The following is a 15974-nucleotide window of genomic DNA, read 5'->3' as shown; positions in this document are numbered from 1 at the left end:
AAGCCATGGGTTTCAGATAATTTTTAAAGCAGAACCCTTCCTTCAAGTGAAACAAGAAACGGAAGTTCAAGATCGGAAATGGAGGAGCCCAGGAGGGTGTCATCCCTTCAAGCTACACTGGTTCAAGGCAACACAGTGAGGAAGGTTTGTCCCCCACCCAGCTCAGGTTGAAACCACGGCTCTAGGATCATAGTCTGATGCTCTGCCTAGAGCTGTGCTATTCTACAGCACGCTGCTCCAGAAGTAGCGCTGTCTGGCTCCTGTAACTACAAGGAGAATTTCAGTAGATCTTTACCTCTAACTTGTGAATAAAATTGGAGCGTCTACAGTTACAACCACAAGGTGATGTGTGGGTCTGATATGTCCTTAGAAATTAGTTCTCTATAGTGGACCTTCTCTCTTAAAAACGTTTTTTAAACTTTGTCCTCTTTTGAAAAGGTGAAACAGGTCAAGGATACTAAAAGAAATACAATAAAAAAAGTCAGTCTCCTATGGATAACTAAATTACCTTGAACTTGCAATGGAATTTTACACACTTAGGTAGACAAACAAAAATGAACTTCTGATATAGTCAACGATATGGATGACTATCACGAATAGTATGTTGAGAAAAAGGTGCCAGCCACATGAGTACATAGCATATGACCCATGTGTATGATATTCATAAATAGGCAAAGCTAATCTTTGGTAACAGAAGATGGAATAGTGGTTAACTAGAGGAGAACAACTCACTGGAAGGATGAAAATGTTCTGTATCTTGATCTGGATGGTGGATGCAAAGGTGTAGTAGATAGACACAAACAATTCAGTGGTGAAAAATGATTTGTGCACTTTACATAAGTCATAATAAAGTCAGTCTCCTTCCCACTACCTATGGCTCCCAGCTACCCAGTTCTCCTCCCCAGAGGCTACTCCCTCCAGCTGGGATTTCTTAAGGCTCCTTTTCTTTCAGTACCTTCCACCAGGGGTGGAGTCCTGGGAGCATGCCAGGCAGCACCAGAGGCCAAGGCTGTACGCACTGGGCCATGGCTGGTGGGCAGCCCCTTGGCTTTCTCAGGCTCCTTTGGCCCTCCGCCCCACACCCATACCTCCCTCCTCCTCTTCCTCCTTTTCTTCGCTCCCTTCCTGAGAAGGCAGGGGCAGCAGTGAGAGTGGCCAGGAGGGCTGACCCTAAACAGCGTTGTCGCTCCTGGCCCTCTAGGGCGTGCCTGCCTGGAAAGGACAGTGTGTGCTGAGCAAGCTTAGAGTTGACACATTCCCTCCCTCTTATTCTCTAGCTTCTGATCCCTGAACTGATCCTAGAACTTCCTGCTCCCTGGGCACTCAGGCTCTGTATGCTTCCCTCTGGTGGGGCAGTCGTGATAATAACCGACTGTGTTTGCATATAAACAGGGCTTAGCACAGTGGATGCCCAGGGCATGTCTTATCTTCCCTCTACACCCCTCCCCCCCAACTTCTAGCAGTATTCTTTGACCCTGTTCCACCCCACCCAAGGCTTCAGCCCAGCCAAGCCTTTTATCTTGTCATCTGGGGTCCACCCCCTACCAGACTCCTTACCCCTCACCCCCCTTCCGCAGTGCCTGACGGCAGAGGGGCCTGAGTCAGTTTGGTAAGCATTCTTGGAGCAGGGCCTAAAGTAAAGGGTACTGCATGTTCCTTACCGTCAAAATCTTGTAAAGTGGGGGAAATAGTGCACTACCCAGGCCCAATTATGATAGTTCTCAACCCAGCATTTTGTTTTGGTCCCCTTCCGAAGACCGAGGCACTGACCTGCGTGCTTTTCTTGCATTAAGTCTGAATTTTCCAAACCACTTCAGGAGGGTTATTAGCCTCATTTTGGAGATGGAGCTGAGGCCCAAGGTTTGCTGGCCCGTGGCTGCCAGGGTTCCAACAGCCACTTCCCTAGGGAAACGCCCTATTTAGGCTGGGGTGGGGTGGGTAAAGCGGTCGTACGGGCGCAGGAGCTGTGTCCATCCTCGGGGGACCTTTAATCGTGCCACACCCTTTTTGCACAGTTCCCTCATGCGTCAGGGGCCTGGGAAGGGTTTCAGGCTGGAGTATGGGCTGGAGGCGGGGACTTCAGGGGAAGCCTATTCAAAGCTCCGCGTGGCAGAGGAGCAGAAGGGTGCGGGGGGGGGGGGGGGGGGGGGAGGGGTGTACCCAGGCCAACGAGGCCCTGCTGGCTCCCGTGGCACTGCAAGCCTCGAGGCGTTGGTGTAGGCGCGGCCGTTGCAAACCCCAGAGGTGTGAGAAAACTGCGCGGAACTACTTCCCCAGGGCGGCTTGGGTCACGGGGACAGCTTCACCAAGCGCCCATGCGGGACCCGAAGCCTATCGCCGGCCCCCGGGCACCGCCACGTGCGCCCCGCCGGGCTCGCACGCTCCGCCGCGCCTGGCCGCGGGGCCACCAGCAGGCACGCGCGCCCCCAGCGTGCACACACTCCACGGCACGCACACCGACGGCCCGGCCCACGTTCGCCACGCCACGCCCACCCCCGCGCCCCGCCCCCGCCCTCGCGGCGCAAGCCACTGCCCTCCCATTGGCCGCAAGGCGCGTGACGCGCGGCGCCCGGCCCCGCCCCTCGTCAGTCACTCGGCGGAGGCGGCGCTGGCGGGGACTAGTCTCGTCCGGAGACTGGCAGCAGCGGCGGCGGCGGCCGGAGCTCGAGCCCCAGCGGCTGAGGGAGGGCGGGCGCGGGGGAGGGAGGGGGGTCGGTCCGAGACGACTCCCCGGACGGCGTTTCTCCTTCGAGCGGCGCCGGTTTCAGCTTTGGGGGGGCGGGGGTACAGCCCATCCATGACCATGGGCGACAAGAAGAGCCCGACCAGGTACCTGCTCAGAGCTGAGGGGGCGGAAGAGGAGGGAGGGCTGGGGGCGGGCGGGGGCCGGCGAGGACTAGGCCCAGGAGCCACCCGGGCGGGGGGAGGCGCCGCTAAGATGGAGATCCGGGGACGGGGGGAGGCGGGGGCGGCGGGGGCGGCGGAAAGCGCTGTCGCTCCCGCTGGGGGCCGGCGGCCGTGCGCGCCGCAGCCATGGCGGCTCCTCCTCAGCCGCCGTCCGCCGCCGCCGCCGCTCCTCCCAGACAAAGGGAGATTTAACCAGGTGGGGAGGGAGGGAGGGGAGGGCGCGAGCGTGGGAGGGGAGAGGGAAGGAACCGGCCCACTCCCCCGCCGGCCGCGGGCTGCCCCCGCGCACCCGCTCCAGATCCGGCCCACGGCTCCCCTCCCGGCCCCCCAGCCCCAAGCTCAAGTCCACAAGTCCGCCCGCTTCCTGCGCCCGCCTTGGCCCTTCCCCGGGCGCCGTCGCCGCCGCCTGCTGTGCGAGGCTGCACGGCCCGGGCCCTGAGGCGGCAGGGTGCCGGTGGGGGCGCCCTGTCCCCTCCCCTGGTCCCTCTTCTAGTCCCCGAAGAGGGTGGGTGGGTGGTCGCCCGAGCGAAGTTTCCAGCGCTGGATTCCTGCGAAATTACGACGGCTCACTAGCGCCTGTGATTTGCTGTCTCCCCCTTTCTCCTGCTCCCTGTCTCTCTTCTCCCCTTTCCCCCACTCCTCACTACTCCGAAGGCCAAAAAGACAAGCGAAACCTGCCGCAGACGAAGGCTTTTGGGACTGTAGCGTCTGCACCTTCAGAAACAGCGCGGAAGCCTTTAAATGCAGCATCTGCGATGTGAGGAAAGGCACCTCCACCAGGTACTTGAAGATCTATGTTACCTTTTGTTAAACGGCTTTTTTTTTTTTTTTTTAAGTGGGGAGAGGGTAGTCAGCTCTACTTTTTGTCCTCTTTCCAACTTGTTGATTACGGCTTTTTCTGCATTTGTGAGGTGGGTGATAATGCGGTTTTGGTTGTATTTCGTGTTGGGTGCAAAGTATCATGTTCAATAAAATTTATGGGAAGGAGTTTTTCCATGTTTTCGTTTTATTTCAAACAGACGTTGAATTTATTTTACACTGGTATTGGCTCAAAAAGAGAGGGAGCAGTAGTTTTGCTATGGATTGTAGGACATAGACCTTTTATTTTTGCCATGCGTAGAATGTTTTTAATTTGCCTGTCTTGAATTATTGTCCTCTGAGAAATTTAGTGGTGGTTGCACAGTGACGCTGGTTGTGCTTTTCCTGTTTTGAGCTGCAAATGTCTATTTTCTTACACTTGAAAATAAATGTTGGGGCTTGATAAAGGAAATGCATTTTTTGGAAGTCTTGAGTTGACAGTTTGGTTTTTTTCTGATTAGCTCATGTAGAGTGGTGATGGAGGATGATTTTGCAAAATGGTGAAGTGACTAGTGTGACTGACTATATTGAAGTTTGTGTTTTAAACTATTATAATAAAAAGAATGTTGAAAGAATTTATTTTCATTTTGGTGAAGGTAGTAAACTGCATCTGGCATCAAAACGAGGTCACTCCATATTTAACATTTAGATATACGAGAATAAAACGCCAAAGCTAATTTTGTAGTTTTCCAGTCAACTTCTGACTTGTACCTTGAATTTGTTTCAGTGATGTTAAAGTTTGAAGTTAAACTAGTCTTGATGTCATTTAATGGGCAGACATTGGGGTATGTGTGTGAACTGGAGACAAAAATGAATGAATTCCTGGTGGATCCTTGAATACTTTGCCAAAAGTCTCATTTCATCAGGAACTTGTTCTTGAATTGGTGGCTTTCCAATAAGACTGTGTGGTAGTACTCCATAGTTTTGACTGGATGTTGTTCTTTGACTAAATGAATGTGTCCTGTTAGGATTTCATTGCTTTACTTATAACTGGGATTAAATAGGATATTGGGCCACCTAAAGAATATATCTGAGATGAATGGGCCCAGTTACTAGTGGAACAGTTCTGAGAATTCCACTACCTCTTTAGGTAATGAGACCTTTGAATAAAAATACTCAAGAAGTGACAGTATTTTCACCATAAGTAGTTTTTAAAGTAAATTCATTTTAATATTTTTGTGTTATAGGTTAAGATAAAACAACCTCATTGGGAGCTTAGTAGATTTTGTTTTGCTATCTTAATAGATTTTGTTTTGCTATCTAAAACACATCATTCCATCAAATGGCATGAAAGTTTAGAAATGTATGTGTTATTTAAAGTAGTAGTGATTGTATTTTATTTATGAGTTTTGTTTTTTTTTTTTAACATGATCCCACAGGGGCCAAACCTCTTTATTGTGGTTTTGCTTTGAGTGTTACCGTAGATGATGCTCAAGTAAATGACTAGGAAACTCCTAAGAACTTGAAACTTCAGTGGTGAAAATAAACTTACCCAAATTCAAAAGTTTACATCTGATGTATTGCTGGGAATAATTATCACATAATGAAGTACATTTCAGTTTCTACAGGTATTAAAACCTGACTCATCAATGAAAAATGTTTAAAGTTTTTTCAGTCACAGATTATGACAGTGAAAATCAGTTTTTTAAACAAACATTAAATTATTAATAATAAAAATATTTTAGAGTCCATTCAGGAACGGAATACTTACCTACTGTCTTTAAGGATCTTCGTGTAATTTTTTGATGTCTGTTGTTGAGTAGTAGGCTGTGAACACAGATTTCAGAGATCTAAGGACTTAGACTCTTACCAACTCACAATAGGTGCCCTTACATAGCCCTTAAATTTGTTTCATTTTGGTTATTGTCAATATTTTGGTATTAGATCTATTAAAGAAGTCATCTTTAATTGGAAAGAAGGCAGATAACATTTTGGCTTTCTTGTTATGAATGGGCTTCATGTGTGCTGAAAGGTGAAATTTTGCAGGTTTTCATCCTGTCCTATCCAGTGTATTATTAGTTAACTTATCTGTGATCGTAGTTACTATGTTTTTTTCCGGAGCTCTTTTCTTGTAATTTTTTCAGTACCTCAAAGGTTTGACATTTTCTGATTTGCATAGTTTAATCAGACTTGATATTGGTGGCAGTAGAAAACTTGTTGGGTTTTGGACACTGGGTAATAGGCAAAAACCTGTGATTTTTAGAATAATTTTTAAGTAATAAAAGAGTTTTTCTAACCTTTTGACTGATGTAGAAGTTGGGTTTTATTATTCTGAGCTGGTGTTTGGTATGGTAGCCTACCTGATTGGTTAGCCAGTGGTCATAGTTCATCATTGTTGCCATCTACCAGTCAAACAAGGAAGTCAGCTTTGAATTAGTGGTGTGCAGTAAGACACAGAACTGTATTTAGCCTCTGAAGTTAGAATTAATATTCCTCAATTTGATTAGGAAAATATTGTCACTTATCCAAATAACATTTATTAATCCCAGGATGTGAAAGATACTGCTCAAGACATTGGGGAGGGGAGCAGGGTGTTAAAGGTTGGTAGAACATGCAGTGGAATGACCGTACTCCAAGTTATAAAGGCCCTAAGAACTATAAATAAAGAGCTACCATATGAGAGATTGGCGCAGTCTGACTTGGGGGATCAATTAGGAGTCCCCTTCCCCTGTTTCTTCTGGGCAAGGAAAATTGATCTCTACAAAACCACCTACCAACTCTTCACTATTATTGCCCTGTGGACCAGATATATTTAATTCTGCAGGTGGAATCATGAAAATGATTAGAAGATCTTTATGCTTCTTGAAGCAGCATAGAGCAGAATGAAAGGAATGTCAGAAACTCCTGAGAAACATGTTAAGGGAAGAAGTAGGGGATGTTTAATAGGCTACTTGGAGGTTTAGGGGGGAGTAGAGATCTATATTTTGGATATATTATCAGTTATGTAGTGGGTCTCTATTCCTTGCTGTGGTTATCTTTTATAGCTTTATTGAGGTGTGATTTACATACCTTAAAATTCACCAATTGTAAGTGTATAATTCATTGATTTTTAGTAATTTTGAAGAGCTTTGCAGACATCACTATACACCAGTTTAGAACATTTCCGTCACATCATATGATTTCACCATGCCTGCTGGGTGATATACTTTTAAGTAGTCTTTAACACTAGAACATGGAGGAGTCATCTGTAGCTGGGAAGGATGCCTCTTCAGACCCATCATGCTGATGTACTCTAAGCCTTTCAAGGTGAAAAATAACGGACTGTGTATGTAAGGTGGCGGTAGTTGGGGAAGAAACACTATCCCTTTTCTAAGTGATAGCTAAAGTAGTATTTCCCAGCCCACTTGCCAGTTTCATGAAAGAAGATACCAGCTTTTAAAAGAAAAAGAAAAAAAATCCCCACAAATTTAACCATTGTTAAATTGAAGTTCTTGAGTGTTGGGCATAGTAACCTTTAGACTTAGTGATAAATATATTTTACTTCTGGTCTTGTTATTTCTCTGAATGTAGTGATGTCTTTATTGTAAAATAAAAATTACCAAGACATTGCTGCAACTCTTGTTGATGAATGGTTCTTGGACAGTAGTGCTGCATTTTGAACTTCAGTTACTGCTTAAATCACACAACTTGAAAAATTGGAAGTTTTTTGCTTTGGGTAATTACCATAGATTTAGAACTTTTCTAGTCTTTGACTCCACGTTTTATCCTAGTGTTGAGTTGAAATTAGGTTTTATTTAATCCTTGTTTATTTGAACATTATTCCTCTGAAAAGTGTACTGTTTTTAGAGATGTTACAGAGAAGGAAATATGAGGAATTTACTTTAGATGCGTTAAAAGATTATGTAGCTTAATAAAAAAGTTGGTACTTAGATTGTTGAATTGGAAGTTGGTACTCGGTTGTTTTCTGTGTAAAATGTTTTCCTTGTTCCCTGATTCTTTGCAGTTGTAATTTTGGATGTTTTCTCGTAAATTTAGGTACCTTGACAACTGAAAATATCTTCAGTAGTAATGAAGTACTTTAGTTTTAGGGGGAAGCACACATTTAGTGATAACGTCAAAGTTTTGATCTTTGCTGGAAGTTTCAAAAGTGCATCATCCTGTAATACTGCTCAGATAGGAAAACTCCCAGGCAGCAGAGGGAGTAGGTTAACTAACCTGGAACAGAGCTTGGACTCTTCCCTAAGGTCCTGGGTCATCCACCACTATCCTTAGGTCACATTGGTTTTATTGTAGTGTTTGTCTTTCATAAAATTTCTCCTAACATAGGTCAGAAAATTACCTGTCTTCCAAATCATCAAACCTTTTGGCCTTAAAGCTGGTACAAAAGCTGGATCAATCACTCTTACCCAGAAACAGTGATAATTTATTTTGTTTATTTGCCGTTACATTGGACTTACTGATTTATTGGTACTGACTTGATCTTATGTATAGTTTGTGACCTTAAAGTAAATTATCTGGGTAGTTGTGGTTATTTGACAAGTTTTTATTGAGCACACAGACACCTGAGTTCTGGGTGACAGTTCTGTAAAGACAGACAAGGACCGTGTTCTTAGGGAGCTTAAAATGCCGTGGAGAGGAAGAGAAAAGAAACAAGTAAACAGAAAAATCAGATAATACCAGCTAGTGACGAGTGCTACTAAGAATTTAGAGCAGGTTTGGGAACTTGAGAGTGATGAGAAGTGGATGCAGTGGCTGCTTTGTAGACTGTGGGGACACCTGCCTTTTTAGGAAACATTAATGCTGCTTCCTTTTGGAGCAAGGGCATAGTTATTTCTGTAGGTTTACTTGTGCCATTTAGCGCATATGTTTGGGGACAGTTTAGAGTTGGAGTCTTTGTGCACAGACTGCTTAACTTTTTTTAGTTGCTTATCATAGACTAAACCCAGGCCAGCTGATTTGCCAGTATATCCTATTAGTTACAAGAATGGGAGGTTTTGTGTTATTTATTGACATGGCATACATTTCTCGTGTGCTTCTATAGATGCTGAAGAAATCTTAAGATTAATAAAAGCTTCCTTAAGTAGCTGTAGTTTACCAAAATAGTATCAGCACTAATTCAGTTCATTACTGCTTTAGGTGATAGTGGGTCTCTAATTGTCTCCTTTCCAACCTGAACTAAAACATTCTACAATCGGCTTGGCTCTCGTTTTCTCTTTTGCCCCATCACCAGGGCCTTTTCTCTTTATGGCGTGGCATCTTCCTTTATACCCTCCATCACTGGTATTCCTCTCCTCTTTTTTTGCCTGTTTACTCATAAGTAAACATTTTGAACTGTAGCATACATAGAAGTGTGCAAATAAATAATACTTGATGAACTGTCACAATGTGAGCACACCTGTGTAACCAGTACCTAGATTAAGAAACAGAACATTACGAGAACCCCAGAAGCCCCTTGTGTACTCTGCAGTCATTGCTCCTACCCTAGCCACTCTCCTAGCTTCTAACACCAGAGATGTGTTTTGCTTGTTTTTGAACTTAATATAGTGGAGTCATACAGTATGTATACTTCTGGGTCTGGCTTCTTCCACTCATTGTGAGATGCATCCCAGTTGTGTATTGTTCTTGTGGTGCCGTTTAGTCCTAAGAATATCTTAGAGCTCAATTCTTTGTATGCAGACCCTCATACATTGTAGAGATAGGATCTCTCCTGACCTGTCTTCATTACCTACATACTTGAACACTGCTGTCTCCTACCAGCAGTAGCATAAATCCATACATCATTAGGTGAAAGGAATAAAACTGGATGTGTGGAGCTTTCTAGAGTACGTATACGGATATACTTTGCCTCTCATCTGTTGTATTGTTCATCACTCATTTATATTTCAAGGCATTGATTAAATAGACAAAATTCTGCATTCAGGGAACCTAACAAACTTGTTGAAAAGACCATAAAAAGAAAAGATGGTGTAAAGCACCCACTGATTGAATGAACTTCATGGTGTCATGGAACGAATGAGTACATGGTAGAGAACCTAAGTGCTTTTTGGAGGAGGTAGAGACAGTCTGAGGGAAGGCCTCACTCAGTCTGGGATTTAAACTAGGCCTTCATGGTTCTGGGATGTAGGGTTTTCTGTAGAGGCTGATGCAAGTTAGTTCTTTGCCTCTTCCTACCTTCTTATTAACTGTTTACTCTTTTCAGGTGTCATCCACACCTTTCCACTTCTCTCCACAAACTGGTAATTCCCAAGTACTATCTTTTAACCACCTGTCACCACTCCCCCCTACACACACACACACGCATGACAAAGAATCCAACTGGTTTTTGGGCCTCTCCACTTGAACAAGTTAAATTATTTCTTGGTCCTCATTGCCTTTAGGATGTAGTCCAAATCCTGAGCATTACAAGGGGCTTCTGATTTGGTCTTTTACGGTTTCTTTCTTTAGAATTTCTGGAAGCAGCCTACCACCATCCCACCTGTCCTCCATGTACAGCGTGTGTGTTTCATACCAAACTGCTTGGTGTTTCCAAGCATGGACCATGATGTCTCGTTTCCATACCTTCACACATTCTTTTCCTCTGGGTTTTTTCCTGAAATGCTTTTCCTTCCTTTTGTGGCCTGGCTGACGCTGTTTGTCCCTCTGGATGTCTCAGGAAGCCTTTCCATTGCCCCCCATTGATGTGTAACAGTTGCACTGCATTTTCATTGGTTTGCCTTTGTTATGTTGAGTGTGGGACCTTTCTTTTCATAGTTTTATTTTCCTATCTGTTACAGTGCCTGCCTCTTGGCAGGGGTTCAGTAATGTATATAGAATAAATGAAGACTTGGAGTTTCAATTGGAGCCCTCTTTAACTGTTCCAGTTAAACTTTTCATTTAGGGCTTGCATCTTGTGTGCGTAATGTTAGGGGAAGTTGTCTTTATGAAGTGTGTCCTTAAAAGTAGTATTCCTATTTTTCTGGTTTTGTTTTCGAAACATGTACTAGAAATTAAACACTGAACTACAGCCTTGGAATCTGTAGGCAGTGCATTTAAAGTGCTTTCTGGAGTGGTTTTTCGCTTCAGAGCTTTGTAGCACACTTAAATAACAACTGTGATGATTCTGAATCCTTTTTTGGTTGCTCATTTGGTGCTTTAAGCAGTCACGTCATATTGGAAAGTCTGGTAAAGCAGAGGGTCAGTCATATTGTGCAAAAACAATTTAGAGGTGTGATAGATAAGGAACTGGACCAGTGCTTGTAAGATAGTTAAAAATGGCTACCGAACACTTCAGGTGTTAGAAATGGTGTGCTGTCCATTTTGTAAGTTCTCTTCGGTCAACGTATCCATAACTTGATGGTTGTACATGGTGTACATTACTATTTTGTTTGGTAATTTGGATTATTTCTGTTGGAAGTCTTGACTCATTCACTTAATTTAGCTATAATTTCAGTTCCGTGCAGTGATTGACACAGACTTTGGTGTCAGTGTTGAATTCTCAGTAAATGCAATGCAAATAAACTGTTACACAGAAATCATAGTTGAAATCACAAAGTAAACAGTGAAATTTTTATTTTTTAATAGGATTAGATATTACTTCCTGCTTTCTTTTTCTCTCTCTGTCAATTTAGAAAAATCTACCTTATTTATCCTTTGGGAAAAGAAACTAGTAGAAGGGATATGTAAAAAATTCATCTTACTTAAAACTTCTTCAAAACATTTTCCTCTAATTTAAGAGTCATAGCAATACAATTTAAGATGAAACTTTGATAGCCTTTGGGAGAGACAAGAAATTAAGTGCAATGTAAAATGCCAGTTTCATCAGTATATTGTCTTAAAACACAAAGTTGTTTAGTATCTTAGGTGCTGCAAGAATATTCAAGGGTGCAAGAAATAGGAATTTAACTAAAACTACCTTACGTCAAAACAAAACAAAAAATAATGAATTTACTGGTCCATATAGCCAGTAATGACAAGGATACCATTTGAACTCAGAATCAGAGGAAGAACTATGGGAATCAGAACCCCTGTCGTTTGCCCAATTCCTGGACTGGTCTTTGTAGTCTGGATGTTGGGATACTGGGATTAGCCAAGCCTAACACATCTATCTGTAGGATGTTACTGGAAGGGAGTTGGGACATTGAGCCTAGCTCCCGTAGTTAGTACTCCATATTGGATTTGTTGCTGGGCTAATGCACAGGATATGTTCAGTTCTAATTTCAAACTACGTACAACAGGTTTCTTGAAGGCGGGAGCTCTGTTTATCTGGCATTACCGTAGTATCTTGTAAGTTTTTATCACATGGATAAAAGAAAGATTATCAGTGAATGTTGGTAAAATTTTAAAAATACTGACTGATGTTCTGTAGGTTAATTTTCTTTATCATTAGTCACTGGTTCTTTGTCCTTTATTTTAGTTAGAAGGTAATACTTGCTTATTACAGAAAATTTGGGACAAACACAAAAACAAATAAGCAAAGGTCACCCATAATCCTTCCATCTAAAATTATTTATTGAGCAATGTGTTTATTTATTCACTGGACCACAACTATTTGAGTAACTAGTTTTCCAGGTACTGTGTTTTAATATGCTAGTTGGTTGAATTTTCAAAGTGATGTAGAGGGTAGTTCCATGTGGGAGTAGGGAATCAGAAAGTGTGTGAGGTGAAACAAACTGACTCTCTTGATTCGAAAGACGTGGTCCGATCTGTTTATAGAGTTCATTTTGGATTCTTATAAGGGAAAATTTTTCTGAACACTTCATGGTTTTAGGATTCTATTTGTAGAACATATACCTAAAATCCAGTTTCCAGTTTTCTTTTTGGATTGTTTTAATTTGGGGAGGAATGAAAATGTGTCATTGAATTCTTAATATCTGTAGCATAATTAACTTGACCTTCTCCCAAGTTCTTTATTAGAGAACAATCAAATATATAAGGGAACCTAGACTTAATGTTTTCATACTATATTTGTTTAGATTGGTGGTTCTTAAACTTTAGCATGCATCAGGATCACCTGGAAGGCTTGAAACACATTGCTAGGTCCCACCCCCAGAATTTTTTATTAAGGAGGTCTGGGGTAGGACCCAAGAATTTACATTCTTACTAGTTCCCAGGCAGTGTTGCTTGCTGCTGGTCTGGGGAGCACACTTTGAGAACTGGTTTAGATGACCTCAAACAGCATTCAGCCCAGCTTCCTAATGAAGCTGAAGAGAGTTGCTGATGTTTGTTAATGGAAAATAATGTCTTGGCATTTCAAGGTGAATTCAGAGAGAAGTAAGCGATCCACATTCTAGGAACCATGTTTTTAATCTAGAGCTGCCAGTAGAGGTGATTTCTTAATTACTAAATATGTTGTGTGAAGTATAGGAAAGTTTATAAACTGGGGGACAATGTCAGCTAAATTTGTAACTCTTTTACATTATAAAATCCGCTATTACCTTACATTACTGACACTTGCATTGGATTTCAGATGTATGTATTTTAAAAGCCTGTTTCTTTGCAACATGTTAGAACCAGGCCTTACAATAAGCCAACGTTCCATTGAAATGTTGGTGGAGAACATGAACAGGTCATTAATAAAAACTACAAATTAAGTTAGAAAAGATGAGAAGCATATAACCTTCCTGTTACACAAAACAAGATAACATTTTCCCCCTTCTCCCCCCTGTTCTTCCCCGTTTCCTTCTCCCCCCTTCCCTTCCCCACTCCGGTTCAAGCTGTTGTTTCTCAGTCTAGTTGTGTAGGACACAGCTTCCCGACCCATGCTGGTATTATGAGCCTTGCACTCTCCCCGGCTGAGGCAGTGGGTCACCAGTCGGCAGCTCACGGCAGCTCTCGCCAGCTGGGCTGCCGGCCGCTCACGCTGGCCACCAGCCACTCCTGGCAGCACACGGCAGCCCAGCTCCAGGGAGAGCTGTTGTTCACAATCTTGTCTGTAGGGGGCACAGCTTACTGGCCCATGTGGGAATCGAACCAGTGACCTTGGCATTAGGAGCAAGGCGCTCCAACCACCTGAGCCACCGGGCCGGCCCAAGATAACATTTTTTGACAAGTCAAATTTTAAAGATTAAAAAAAATTTTAGTGAAGCTAGGAAATACATTCTCACAGACCTTTGATGGGTGTGTTAGTCGATTGAAATTTTCTGAAGGCCGTTATGGCAGTTGGTATCAAATACCTTTAAAATGTTTGTACCCTATGACCTAACAATTTAACTTCTAGGAATTTGTGTGATCTGCCTGTAAAAATTTCTGTGTAAGTACAGGTATACTAATTGCATCATTATTATAACTAAAAATGAAAATTACCTACATCAGGTAATCAGCAGGGAATTGCTACAAAAGTATGGAATAGCCATGAATATTTTGCAGTGGTTGCCAAGATTTAGGGCTTGTGAGGCTGGAGAAGGGAGATGGGCATATGACTGTAAAGGGGTAGCAAGAGGGAGATCTTTGTGGTAATGAAATAGATCCGTATCTTTTTTTTTTTAATTTTTTATAAGAGTTTGAGTGAAACTGATGACGTGAGGAAGCAAGATCTCAGATGCTCTCTAGATCTGTATCTTGATTGTGGTCATGGTTGTATGACTCTACATGCGTGATAAGATGCATAGACCTATACACACACGTACTGATTTCCTGGTTTTGATGTACTGTAATCAAGAGCATCCATTTCACGGAAACTGGATGAAGGGTATATGGGATCATACTATTTTTGCAACTTCTTGTGAACCTATGATTATTTCAAAATAAAAATTTAACAAAAATTTTAGAAAGGATCTTAAAAGAAAATGTAATAGAAAAAAGCAAGTTACAGAATGATGAACAATATCGTCCCACTGTAATATTTCACACCATTTAATATACACACCTGATCAGAAGATTAATTCTGAGTGGTGGGATGATGGATTCTTTTTTGTGTGTGCTTTTCTATAATTTTTGTGGATGAATAGGTATCACTTTTATAGTTGGAAGACCAATTTTTTTATGACATTCAAAAAAATGATCTTATTGTGGAATATTGAAATTTAAATAAGCAGAACTATATTTTTACATTAAGGAATTTTAAAGTTTTGGTTTTACACTAACTTAAGTTTGGAAAGTATCTGTACTTTAAAACGTGTTATGTTTACAATTTAAGATTATTTTGTGCTCTTGGTATTATAAGATATCCTGTATGATGTTCTAAATCAGTGCTGTCCAGTATAAGTCTATGCATTGCAAGCCACATGTAAATTTAAACTGTCTAGTAGCCACAATAAAAATGTAAAAAGAAGCTGGTGAAAGGAATTTAAAAATAACTTAAATACATTTTATTTATTCCATTATATCCAAAATACTATCACATTAACATTAATCAGTAGAAAATTGCAGTGAGATGTCTTACATTCTCTTTTTCATACTAGGTATTCAATATCTGGTGTGCATTTTACAATTACAGCATAACTCAATTCAGACTGGCCACGTTTCAGTAGCCCCATGTGGCAAGTGGTTGCCATGTTGGAGAGTAGTAATAGTAGTTGAGAGCCAGGGCTTTGGTGTCAGACCTGAGTTCGAGTAACACCAGCTCTGTCATTTGCTAACCTTGTGGCCTTGGGCATGTTACTTGAACTTGTGCTTTAGTTTTTCATCTATGGATAATAACTTTTCCATAGGTGAGTATTATAAGGATTAAATGAGTGAATGTGTGTAGCATACTAGGCACTGGACCTAGCACAGAATCCGTACTGTAAACAATATATAACTGTTGGTGATTTTATTATTGCAATAGCGTGTGTATTGGATTGAATGACTAATCATTCTAAAGACATGACTGATTTCTTTATAATACTACTAGTGAGTAAATATATAATTAGTACATGAGATACTGTTTGTTTTTTAGAATTAAAATTTGGGCCCTAACTTTTAAATTATGACTGAATGAGTGGACAGAATTTGAGCACTTGTGCAAAATATTGCACCAGGCACTTGAACATTGAGACTTTAAGTCTTAGGATGATATCCGCAAGTACTATATATTTGCATAGTACTTTACATTTTGCATGCCAGTTTTATGTGTATTTTCCCAATGTAATACTCAAAGCGATCCTGAGAGGTAGTTGTTATTCCAACTTTCACAATTGAAGAAGCTGAGGCTCAGAAGAGTGAAGTAACTTAGTTGATTTCATTGATTTGATTGAGGTGATTACCCAATTAGTAGAATAGAACAGAAACGTGATTTAGTTAAACAAATTAATAGGGTACCAAAGGGTTTTCACTGCATTCTTTTGATTCTTTACCTTCCATCTTTGTCATCT

General features: G+C 41.9%; 1 protein-coding gene across 1 annotated transcript in view; it reads left to right on the top strand.

Annotated features, from left to right (window-relative positions):
- Positions 1-2625: 2625 nt before the first annotated feature.
- RYBP (RING1 and YY1 binding protein) overlaps positions 2626-15974 on the top strand; it is a 74770-nt gene continuing 61421 nt past the window's right edge. The window contains exons 1-2 of the mRNA XM_074313295.1: positions 2626-2829; positions 3562-3687. Coding sequence (XP_074169396.1) covers positions 2798-2829; positions 3562-3687 — 158 coding nt within the window. The 5' untranslated portion in view covers positions 2626-2797. The remainder of the gene's footprint in view (positions 2830-3561; positions 3688-15974) is intronic.

Source organism: Rhinolophus sinicus, linkage group LG10, assembly GCF_036562045.2.
Source record: "Rhinolophus sinicus isolate RSC01 linkage group LG10, ASM3656204v1, whole genome shotgun sequence".
Lineage (NCBI taxonomy): Eukaryota > Metazoa > Chordata > Mammalia > Chiroptera > Rhinolophidae > Rhinolophus > Rhinolophus sinicus.
This window is presented reverse-complemented; position numbering and strand designations above follow the sequence as displayed.